This window comes from Podarcis bocagei, assembly GCF_964188305.1.
Source record: "Podarcis bocagei genome assembly, chromosome: 6".
Taxonomy (NCBI): domain Eukaryota; kingdom Metazoa; phylum Chordata; class Lepidosauria; order Squamata; family Lacertidae; genus Podarcis; species Podarcis bocagei.
In genome coordinates, this window is record NC_138130.1 from 71,037,931 (window position 1) to 71,050,446 (window position 12,516).

Below are 12,516 nucleotides of genomic sequence, written 5' to 3' on the forward strand. Positions count from 1 at the left end.
CGCCCGCACAAGCAGGTGGGGAGAGGTGAGGCGGGGGAAGAGGGCTTTAGAACAACCTATTTAGAGTTCTCTCTGTCCGAGGGGCTCTGTGACTTGCATGAGAGCAGCCAGGAGCCAGCACGGAGGGGGATATTCTCCCTCACATGCTCTTTTTTTTCTTGCTTTCCTCTTCTAAAAACTAGGTGCGTCTTATGGAGCGAAAAATACGGCAATTGTCAAAACAAAACCCTTCTAAGTGGTTTACAAAGTACTGGTTTTAGGATATGCAATACACAACAATTTGAATGTTTATTTTGATTCAAGTCAAAAGGGGGCTAACTCCCATATAAATGTGCACAGGGTTGCACTCATTGCTTATGTTTGTCATCAGAAAAGCTATAAAACCTGTATTATAAAACATGAGTTTATGGATGATCTCAGATTGCCAAGCTACTCCATAAAAACATTTCTCAAAGCATCAATGGCTCAACTATTTTTCTCAACCACCTGCACTATACCAACAATTTTTTTAAAAAAAGAATGTTCATTTCTTAACAAACAAATGAAAAATTTCGTCTCAACCTGAAGACTAGGAAATCTTGGTAATATCACCAGGAAATATGACCAAGGCTGACAAATTTTAATTGAAGGGGGGTGGTTTAGAGGGAAGATTCCTCTTGTTCTCGGGTCCTGCTTGTAAGTTTCCCACAGCTCTTGGCTACTGGGAGTACAGGATGCTGAATTAGGTGGGCCACTGGCCTGATCCAGCGGGATGGCTCTTCTTATGTCCCTGATTAAGGTTTCTCAATGTTGTGCTATGTGATCACAAAGACAGCCTATTGCATTTACAGTATGTCTGGTCTGAGTTGACAGCACTGAGCCCTATCCAATATATTTTGGGTAGAAGAACAACTTAAGCCTTTGTGTGCTTCTAAATTTCAGACCATTCAGCTAATGAAATTGAAATTGTCAGGTTTCCCTAATTACTCTTACAAGGTATACATATTTGTATCACTCGCCCATACTAAAAAAAATGGTCGCAATATAGAGAGCTAGGTGTAGACCAGATCTGACAAGTTTGGGCTTGCTCCAAGATCTTTTTTTTTTAATAGCCTTGTTGAACCTGAGGGCTAGCTCCAAGAGACACAATGTATGGCCACCGTTCTAAGCTGTGCATTATGTCTGGGTAGTGTTCATAATGAAGCCAAATTATAACTACAATTTTTAAAATGCAATTAAAAAGAAAACCCTCTCTCTTCTGTATGTATTTTCATCAATGCTTTACCAGGAAAAAATTGTTAAGAGGACCCAGTGGCAAGTTTTTGTTCATAATTACTGCTATTGCACAGCTAAACTACAGAAAGAATAAAAATTATATGCTTAATTGCACGTCTCATACACATTCTTGGAATGAATGTTACTGAGCTGAACACACTTGGCTATATTGTTCCTTTTCAATAGAGAAATGTGAGACTAGCTTTCAGAACCAAGCCTGGGAGGGAGGGTTTGTGTGAATCATATCGCTGCAGGCATAGCAGTTTTCAACACACTATTGTTAGAAGTTTCTAATTGTCAATTTTCACAGGAGTGTTATGCAGTTGTTCTTCTTCCCCACTGACAAAGGTTCAAGGGGAAGTTAAAAATCCCAAAAGACATTTTTGTCATATAAATTCAACTCTCCAATTTTCCAGGTCACTACTGGATTCCATTATTATTACTGTTGTTGTTTTTTTACTACCAGCTGAAATAATAAGTCCCTAATTTCAGTATTGAAAAAAACCAAATGAAAACTATTTTTGTTATTCTGAATCAATAAAGAAGAATATCTAAAGACATTATCCACTACGGGGTGATTCGGAATAAATATAAAGAGGGCTTTTGATTGTATCACACCAGGTATGATACACTGTCCCCAAGAAGCTTTCCCTGAACTGAACTTCAGTTGCATGGTGAAAGACTTATTATTTATCAAGGCATGCTGTATTTTGGATCTTATCTGCTGCCTTTATAGATTAATTTAGGAGAGATTCCCTGCAGCAGAATTTTATAAATATGAGTTTTATAAATTCTGCAGGGAGATCATTCCTTACTGGAGTTCGAGCATTTGTTTCACAGCAGTCAACTATGGGAAGCCCAAAAGCGAGCCTTGAAAGCAACAGCACAATCTCAACCTGTGATTCCCAGGAACTAACATTCAGAAACATACTGCCTCTGACAGTGAAGGTACACTAGTGGCCAAAATTGTGAAAACCTTTTGGAAAAAGTGTATTTCTGAGGTTTGATGGCTCACAGCTCCACTTTTATTGGAGTAATACCATGAAATTATATATCAATGGAAAGAAAATTTAATGAAGAATGTAATGCAACAAAGATAGTTCAATTATCTGTATTCTATCAAAAGTTACAGCCAATTAACCAGAAAAAGGAAGCACAACTTGCTCAGGTTAATATGCAGTAGTTTCCCTTCATGTGAATGTAGCCAATGAGCGTTAGTGTTTAGAGAGCCAAATCAGGTGTTATGGTAGTCTAGGTTATCAAATTATTGTTAAATCAAATAGGTAAAATCGGCTTTAGTTTAAAAAAGTATGATCTTCTAACATCTCAAGTTGTTGCAAGGTATTTTTCTTTTTTAATAAAGTAAGTCTGATTAGAATTCAAAGCATATCACCAGCAAATAGCTGGTCGTCAAGAAAACCCTTAATTAAAATAAATCTACCCTTTGGGTCTGTTTCAGTAGCAGTAATTTGGAAAGGGAAATATTAGAAAGTAAAACAGGTATTTCTCTTGCTTTTGAGAAACCAGTTATAACATATTTGCTGGAACACCTTTTGGGTTTTAAAATGGGAATGGGCCTCTGTAAAAGGAGGGTATCCAGACCAAAAAAATTGTATATTTAGTGAAAATTTAGTAATCCTGCTTTTTTGAATCAGGTACTTCAGGTCAGAGTAACACGATATAAAAAACACTGTATGAAATGTATAAACTGAACTGTTTAGCTTGGTCACGAAGCTCCTTTCCTTCTTGAATTCTTGTTTAATCCTCTCCCTTGCAAAACCTGACACAGACTGTGGGAAGAAGGGATTTTAAGCATGATGCTGTTTTTCAAATGTTCACCATTTAAACATGTGGCACAATAATGTCACTGGGTACCTCCTTGGCCATGTCGGTGTATTTCTGCTTTTCTTTAGGGTCTAGAACAGACCACCAATCCGCCAGGATCTTGGTAGCACCACGATTGTCCAGACGGGGGTGTTCTTGCCGCACAAGGGAACGGTGGCGTTTGCAGAACAGAAGGAATGCATTCATCGGCCTGCGAGCTCGTTGCTCTGAAGATTCCTCATCTTCTGTTTCGTCAGCATCGTGCTCAAGACCATCAGCACCAAGAAGATGGACCTATTTTACAAATATAAATTCTACAGATGTAATGGATATTTCTAGTGTCTATTAGTTATTCGCTCCAACATCTAACTTAATATTCTGTGTTAAAAACCTGCAAATCCCCTGCAGTGAAGCAATCAATTCAGCAAAATGTCTGAGCAAATAATATTACATTAGCTTTGCATTTAAACTTTGTGGGATGAAAAATAGATTCCACTCAGAGACTGAAGTGAGGTTCGACAGAAATCTATCTTGCTGTGCCCAGACTATGGAACTTCCTCCCAAGGCAGGCTTGTCTTGCCCCCTCATTAATGGTCTTCTAACCAGGTAGATAGGTAGATAGGGATGCAGGTGGCGCTGTGGGTTAAACCACAGAGCCTAGGACTTGCCGATCAGAAGGTCGGCAGTTCGAATCCCCGCAACGGGGTGAGCTCCCGTTGCTCAGTCCCAGCTCCTGCCAACCTAGCAGTTTGAAAGCACGTCAAAGTGCAAGTAGATAAATAGGTACCGCTCCGGTGGGAAGGTAAACAGCGTTTCCGTGCGCTGTTCTGGTTTGCCAGAACTGGCTTAGTCATGCTGGCCACATGACCCGGAAGCTGTACGCCGGCTCCCTTGGCCAATAAAGCAAGATGTGCGCCGCAACCCCAGAGTCGGCCACGACTGGACCTAATGGTCAGGGGTCCCTTTACCTTTAACCAGGTAGATAAAGTCTTCCTGTTTAAAATGCTTTTGTGATCTGAATGGTTTTAAGGTTCTGCACTGGTTTGTGCTTTAAATTGTTGCACTGAACAATTTTGTTGATGGAAGCATGCCCACTTGTTTTAGTGGATGGGCAAAAGAGATATTTACTACCCCAATGTGTTTTAAATATAGGGTATTAAATGGTTTTATTTTAAAGTTAATTATTTTAAAGTTTATTAAGTTGCCTTGGGTGGGATTTTTTTTTTTAAAAAAGGAATTATTATGAAAAATAATGTAATTTATGATAATTTCCACAACAAATAATTAACTTTTGGAATCTGCTGAATGTGGCAATGGCTACTAAATGATTAAACAAATTCATGGACAATAGTCCTATCCGTAGCTATTACCCATGATAGCTCAAAATCTCTGTATTCAGAAGACCTCTGTATCTGCATACCAACTTCTGGATGGCTAAATGGGATAGAGTTGATTCATTCATGAGCTACTCTGTGGGCACACAGGGTTGGGAAAAAGATGCTAGACTACATGGACCTAGGGTCATGATACAGTGTGGGGCTCGTCTAACATTTGGAAAAGATACCGTATTTTGCGCCCCATAAGACGCTCCGGCCCATAAGACGCACCTAGTTTTTTGGGGGGGAAATAAAGAAAAAATTTTTTATTTCCCCCCCAGGTGCGGGGCTGGAAGAACCAGGTCGGGGAACAGTGGGAAGGCACGCTCTGCCTCCCCGCTGTCCCCCGAGCTTGTGGGGCTGGCGATGGGGAGAAGTGCACCAGTCCCGGGAGGGCAGGCAGCTCTGTGCCGCCATCCCGAGCGGGGCGGGACTTAGCGCCCCGCTCGGGATGGCGGCGCAGAGCTGCGCTGCTCCCAGGAGCGCAGGCAGCTCTGCAGGGCCACCGGGAGCGCGGCGGAGCTTCTCCCCCGGCTCCCGGTGTCCGGGCAGAGCTGCGCTGGTCCCAGGAGCGCAGGCAGCTCTGCACGGCCCCCGGGAGTGGGGCGGAGCTTCTCCCCCGGCTCCCGGTGGCCAGGCAGAGCTGCGCTGGTGCCAGGACCACAGGCAGCTCTGCAGGGCCACCGGGAGCGCGGCGGAGCTTCTCCCCCGGCTCCCGGTGGCCGGGCAGAGCTGCGCTGGTCCCAGGAGCGCAGGCAGCTCTGCACGGCCCCCGGGAGCAGGGCGGAGCTTCTCCCCCGGCTCCCGGTGGCAGGGCAGAGCTGCGCTGGTCCCAGGAGCGCAGGCAGCTCTGCAGGGCCACCGGGAGCGGGGCGGAGCTTCTCCCCCGGCTCCCGGTGGCCGGGCAGAGCTGCGCTGGTCCCAGGAGCGCAGGCAGCTCTGCAGGGCCACCGGGAGTGGGGCGGAGCTTCTCCCCCGGCTCCCGGTGGCCAGGCAGAGCTGCGCTGGTGCCAGGACCACAGGCAGCTCTGCAGGGCCACCGGGAGCGCGGCGGAGCTTCTCCCCCGGCTCCCGGTGTCCGGGCAGAGCTGCGCTGGTCCCAGGAGCGCAGGCAGCTCTGCACGGCCCCCGGGAGTGGGGCGGAGCTTCTCCCCCGGCTCCCGGTGGCCAGGCAGAGCTGCGCTGGTGCCAGGACCACAGGCAGCTCTGCAGGGCCACCGGGAGCGCGGCGGAGCTTCTCCCCCGGCTCCCGGTGGCCGGGCAGAGCTGCGCTGGTCCCAGGAGCGCAGGCAGCTCTGCACGGCCCCCGGGAGCAGGGCGGAGCTTCTCCCCCGGCTCCCGGTGGCAGGGCAGAGCTGCGCTGGTCCCAGGAGCGCAGGCAGCTCTGCAGGGCCACCGGGAGCGGGGCGGAGCTTCTCCCCCGGCTCCCGGTGGCCAGGCAGAGCTGCGCTGGTGCCAGGACCACAGGCAGCTCTGCAGGGCCACCGGGAGCGCGGCGGAGCTTCTCCCCCGGCTCCCGGTGGCCGGGCAGAGCTGCGCTGGTCCCAGGAGCGCAGGCAGCTCTGCACGGCCCCCGGGAGCGGGGCGGAGCTTCTCCCCCGGCTCCCGGTGGCCGGGCAGAGCTGCGCTGGTCCCAGGAGCGCAGGCAGCTCTGCACGGCCCCCGGGAGCGGGGCGGAACTTCTCCCCCGGCTCCCGGTGGCAGGGCAGAGCTGCGCTGGTCCCAGGAGCGCAGGCAGCTCTGCAGGGCCACCGGGAGCGGGGCGGAGCTTCTCCCCCGGCTCCCGGTGGCCGGGCAGAGCTGCGCTGGTCCCAGGAGCGCAGGCAGCTCTGCACGGCCCCCGGGAGCGGGGCGGAGCTTCTCCCCCGGCTCCCGGTGGCCGGGCAGAACTGCGCTGGTCCCGGGAGCGCAGGCAGCTCTGTGCAACCCTCGGAGCCGGTCTCCCGAGGGTTGCGCAGAGCTTCCTGAAGCCTGGAGAGCGAGAGGGGTCGGTACGCACCGACCCCCCTCGCTCTCCAGGCTTCAGCCAAAGCCTGCATTCGCCCCATAAGACGCAGGCACATTTCCCCTTCATTTTTGGAGGGGGAAAAGTGCGTCTTATGGGGCGAAAAATACGGTACTCTTTTTAGATATTACTCAATATGAATGGGGGCAAACCACGATAGTCATGCTGAGTGATATTTATAAAACCTATGAATTTGATTTCCAAATGGGTTTTAGAAGGCTTGCACAGGCAACAAATCTCCAACGTATATCATACTAAAGCTCTACTTTTTGACAACCTAGGTTCACCTTATCAATATCTTCTTCGTCCTCTTCCTCCTCCTCTTCTTCTGAAAAGTCAAGGATTTTCTTTGCAAGTAGTGGATGCCACTGAAGACACTTTCTCTTTGGTCGTTTCCCAGTACCCTCTCCGTCTGTTGAATGATCTTTATTCCTATTGCTGCCTTTCATTACTGTGACCTAGCAGAAATAAATAAAATGTTCCCATAAAAAACAAATACGCTATTGAACACACTTTTTCAGCTTTTACTACTGAATGCTGAATTATTAATCTCAATCCCCAATAGATAATATGCTACCCAAAGGATGTTGACAGATGCAGTCCTACTACGTTATGAATGAATAAGCTCTGTAGATTTAAGTGGAACATCTGCATGAGCAGCCAAGTACAAAATAGGTAGGAGAATGCACACATTTGTTTTACCAGATTACTACTAGCAGTCTATGGATTTGTGACAGATGTTTCTTCCTTTTTTATGTCTCAAGGTGCACTTAGTGGTGTAGTAGTAAATTTTGAATCCCAGAAGCTCATCGTGACAGCTCCCATAAGCAACACCTCCAAGGGAAATTCAAGTGCTCACAATGGTGGGGAATCTTCAGCTCTTGGGACTAATTAGGCCCAATATGTATCCCAGTTTGGTCCATGAGGCCATTCCCCACAAACCAGTGTCCCTTAAAAATGCTTCCTCTGTTGACAGAAAAATGTTCCATTTGGAAGAACCAGATTCAGTTGCCCACCACTGATCTATCATACAGATTTGCCATGAAAGAGCAGAAATATATAGAATAAGACACATTTTATTAGGATCAGCATGACTGTAGTTCTGTACATGGCTTCCTGAGTGCAAGTTCTATTGAATCCAGTGGTGCATACTTCTCACTGTATCGGTTCAACTCGCAAAACACTCTGAGCTTTAAAAAAGATCTTCAGGTATCTGGGATGCATTCACCTTGTAATTAGAAATGCAGGCAACCTTGCAAAGATGTATTACCATTTAATCTGCTGGCATGAAGCAAGAACCTCATCAAAGGAAAGAAGTATTCTACCTTTGCTTGAGGAACTTCCTCATTCTGACTTCCTCTATGCTAATCTCTCACAATAAAGCCTCCTTGTCCGCTCATTCACTAGCCAGAGTTAACCAAGTCACACCACTAGTCACATTAGACAGAAGGATGATATATGCAGCAGGATTATAAGAGGAGCTCTTGCTTAAGATTTAGTTGGCTAGGGAGTGGAAGGGTTTTCTGCTTTATCTGATAATGGCATTTGATAGTATGATCTGGATTTTTTGCCTAGAGCTAACCAAAAAACCCCCTTAAAAATACTTAAAGCTAAAGTTAGAAATATAACTTTAGGTCATCATTATTGTCAGGGAACTGCCATCGCAGTCAGGAGTGGTGGAAGGGCTCCCGAGCGATGCCGGAGAAGGTCCCAGCAGGAAAAGGGGGGACTCAGTGACCGGGGAAGGAAATCAGCGTTACACCAGGGAGAAAGGCGGGCAGAGGCGGGCTTCGGAGGGATGGCTCCAGGACTCTTCGCCAGAGACCAGCGGGGAGAGCATTGGTCCTCCACTGCCCACTCCCACCCTGCGCAGAAGGCTTCCGCGCAGGGAGGCTAGGCGGAAACTATCCGTCAAGGAACTTTTATGTTGGAAGAAGTTCAGGAAACGCCCACTGACGGATTCTGCCAGTGACTGAGACAGACGCGGAATCAGGACTGTCCAGCCAGGGAAAGGTTCATCCAGCCAACCTCACTGAGAGTGGCGGCAACTTACGCATGAGCAACCCCCAATCCCCATTACAATTATGCTCCTCAAAAACTGGATAACTTTTCAGTGAAAGTTCAATGTACCTGCTGTTCATATGCAATCAGAAGTATTTTAATTTGGGCATCCCTAACATATTTACACGAGTTCCCCAATACACAGGTGACTTTGGTAGCAATTCATTACTTTCTTCACTAAGTTATAATTTATTCCTTTGGAGCAAGGTATCTCAGTTCCCTACTGAACTTCATGGCACTGGGGAAATATTACCCACAGTGTTTCAGGGTTAAAAATCTTTTGTGCTAAATATAAACATATTAACACAGGAGAGCCTGAAGAAATGGCCCAGTAAATAAACAGTCCTAAAAACATTGCAAAAATGGCACTTCATAACTCTTTATCTTGCACACCTGCAACTTTCACTTAAACCATTTTGTTCACAAGGATGTGAAATGAAGGAAACATGTCAGCATAAATGATGGTATTACGTTAAGGTGTCAGGTTTTTGAAAGACAGGGTTTTCATAGATACCTTTACCTAACACTGGTCAACAAGTCATTCAGTCTGCTGGGTTAACTTTACTGAATATATTTCAGAGCCAGAATGCTGATCTCTCATTTAAATCTCTTACTGGATATCTGTCGTTAGCAGTTAAGACTTGTTATACCCTGGTTTTGGAAAGTCTTGGACAAATTGGCTTAACTGGGTTTGGTGACCAACCCAGCTGACCAACAAAATATGACTAGCTAGAGACAGAAAGACTCGTTTCAGATGACTGGTACTGTTGTATTGATTGCATAAATAAGAAAAAACATCTTTAACCTTTGCAGTCAACTTTTTTGGTTGCTCTAGGTTAAATCATATTCTAAGCTTTAGCCTACTGACTGTGTATTTTTATGCTGTATACTTCCAAGTTTTTTTGTTAAGGGAGACGTTATTTTCAAAAAAAAACAAACCAATAAATTTATTTTTTTAAAATAGTCAGCTCGCAAATGCATATAAAAAGGGCCCAGATTAGAGAAGGCAGGTTGCAAAATGTGAATATGGAAAGCTGTTTTCATACATGAGTATGAGAATGTTCATTTTCACTCCCAGATAAAAAAAAGCATGAAAAAGACTCTTATATTTCTGTTGCTAAGGAGCTGCCTTTACCTTATGCCACCATTTTAGAATAATATATTTAATTGCCGATGTAATTTTAATTAAAACCTTTTGACATGTTAACATATTACCACATAAATGCTAATTATATATAACTCATAAACTTTTCTTTTTAAACTGTGTGCTTAAACTATAGCCCTCATTTTTATTTTGCATTTTTCAAAAATAAGAAAGTTCATGTTAATATTAAAAGGATGAAAAATTTAGCAGTAATGTAAATCGCGAAAAGTTAGGCAACATAGTACTTTTCACCCAAACATGAAAACTCGTTTTATCATAGTAGAGGCACATTGTTATAGCTCCTTTAATAGGCACACAAAATGTTGAGCCATCATCTTGAGAGTGGGGGGGAGTCTGTAATTTTTGTTCTCAAGAAGGACACTGGGAGTTTGCTGAAGCTTCAGCACAAGGCTTGGCACAACATTACACCTCAGCAGGCCTTACTTAAGTTCCTTGTAAGACACTGGTGGACTCAGATTACATTAAAATACCTGGTTGCCTGGAAGCCTACATGTTGAAAGCTCTAAGTGAGCATAGATCTCTTTGTAAGACATCCAGGTTCAATGCACAGATGCTGGGGAGTAGGGCCGAGCTGTGTGTGTCCCTCTTCCCCTCCTACTAATGAAGAACTCTTTACATGTCCAACGTGTGTGGGCTGGTATGTAAGTCCCAGGCCTACATCATAGGTTGAAAACAGCATCTTGAATTGGGACAAGAAGCACACTAAAGTGGTACCTTGGTTCTCAAACAGAATCCATTCCTGAAGTCCATTTGACTACTGAAACCGTTCGAAAACCAAGACGTGGCTTCCGATTGGCTGCAGGAGCTTCCTGCAGCCAAGTGGAAGCCGAGAAAACCGCGTCGGACGTTCGGCTTCCAAAAAAAGTTCGCAAACCGCAACACCCACTTCCAGGTTTGCGGCGTTCGGGAGCCAAAATGTTTGAGTCACAAGACATTCAGGAAACAAGGTATTAGCCAGTTGAACTGGTGCAATAATGCAAAAGGAACTGATTTGGGGGCTCCGGGTGGAATTTCAATATTTTGGAGTAAATTAATTGAAGGGGGATTTATCTTCAGGGTTTGATGGTTGGGTTTCAGACCTTACCTCTCTGTGGGCAAGTCACTTGTTAGCGTTGTGTTTTTTGTAATCTGGATGTTATGTTGCAGTAACACTTGTGGGGTTGTTTTTGAGCATTCACCTCTGACTTGTGCTCAGACTGAGGTCTTGGACAAGTCTTGCACCTCTCTTTCTAGCACTGAGCAGTTACATGCTCCCCGAGAAGCTGACAGAGCACAAGAACAGCAGCATGCCATGCCGTGTTTATTTCTAGCATCCGATAATTATACCGAAGGAATGGGGAAGCAATGTGCCCCCGCCAAAGCTGCTGGACTCCCAACGCCAATCAACATGGCCAGTGCAGCCCAACTACATCTGGAGGGACATCCCTGATAAACTCAATCTGTACATTTAGGTTCCATTTAAATTTTCATGGCTGATAACTACCTACAGCAGGTATGTGGAGTTTCATGGGGATGAAGCTGAGGAAATGTGTGGTAGAAGAGAGGGGAACTTGCCATGCCCCTACTTTTTTGAAGCCCTGGTCTCCTCTGTAAGCAGACTTAACACCAGTGCTTGTTCAGTTCATGGCACAGTAAAAAAAGGGGGGGAAAGAAAGGATGCTGAAAATGATGGGCAACTTGTGACCTTCCATATGCTGCTGGACTACAAATCCCATCAGCTTTGATCATTGGCCATGCTGCTTTGACAGATGGGAGTCCAACATCATTAAGAGCCAAAGGTTGTCTGACCCTGTATAGGAACTGTCTATTTTTAAGTTACAGCTGCCATGTGAAAACTGGTGGCATCTGTGACACCTGAGAGCTATCCATTATGCAAATCACCCTAATTGTGTGGAAAGTTTCCATGTTCCCTACAGAGCAGACTGTCACATGTTAACACCATTAGTAACTACGACCTATGAATGTATCCTTACTTCCAAGAAAAGGTGTTTGGATTGGGCTGTGTGCCTCTTTTTCTTGAAATTATGCTTCATACAGCACATTATTCACGGGACACTAGTAAAAAAACACTTTAATGGCACAAATTGACAACCAGATTCCTGGATTCTCTTTCAGCATATACCGTTGACTCAGGACAAAGATGTGGATAAACCGTGTTTGTTGAATCAAGAGTCAGGTGCTGTGAAATTTTCTTAGCACATGTCTAGACCACAGTTTAGAATGAAACTGAAAAAAAGCTTCTGGAAGAGAGCTTCAGATCTGAGTGCAATGTGAAGCAATCCAATGATTAATGAACTATGGACTCAATATTCATTGCCACTGGACCTTACATGCACATGTGGTGGTTTTGTAAATCTGTTCACTCATTTTGGCTTTTGCTAAATAAAGAATTGGGTGTATTATACCAAACAGACCTACAACCATCTCCTCAACTTGCTTGACTCAGAGTACTGAGGACATGCCTATTCCAACAGTTGCTCATAAAGAACATTTAATGTGTCACTGCCTCCTCTTCACGATGGCGTGTATGGAAATAGCTATGTGGTGGTGTACTGTCTTGGGATTGAACATTGAAGCATGGCACGCCAGAGCATGGATAAGAGCCCTGGCTGAAAAGCTGATGTGCCAGGTTTGTGCAACCAAAGGGAATTCTAATCCCCATCTTTTTTATAATGTGTGGAAACCGCTTTTTGATTATATGCATCAAGATGAATGTGTTTATAACTTCCCGATATCACATAGTAATATGTGGAAAGTTTTTTTTGAGAGACCTTAAGAATTTTATTTGATACTTTAAAGCAACGTGGTTGGCTTGGGAGGGGTTATTGGTT

General features: G+C 45.3%; 1 protein-coding gene across 7 annotated transcripts in view; it reads right to left on the reverse strand.

The window, feature by feature from the left end:
• The window catches only part of BBX (BBX high mobility group box domain containing), a 121,162-nt gene that overhangs the window by 36,985 nt on the left and 71,661 nt on the right, over positions 1-12,516 (reverse strand). For all 7 annotated transcript variants that reach the window (XM_081198969.1, XM_081198966.1, XM_081198964.1 and 4 more), the window contains 2 exons: positions 6,747-6,917; positions 3,130-3,372 (listed from right to left, as the gene is read on the reverse strand). In XM_081198969.1, coding sequence (XP_081055095.1) covers positions 3,130-3,372; positions 6,747-6,908 — 405 coding nt within the window. In that variant the 5' untranslated portion in view covers positions 6,909-6,917. The remainder of the gene's footprint in view (positions 1-3,129; positions 3,373-6,746; positions 6,918-12,516) is intronic.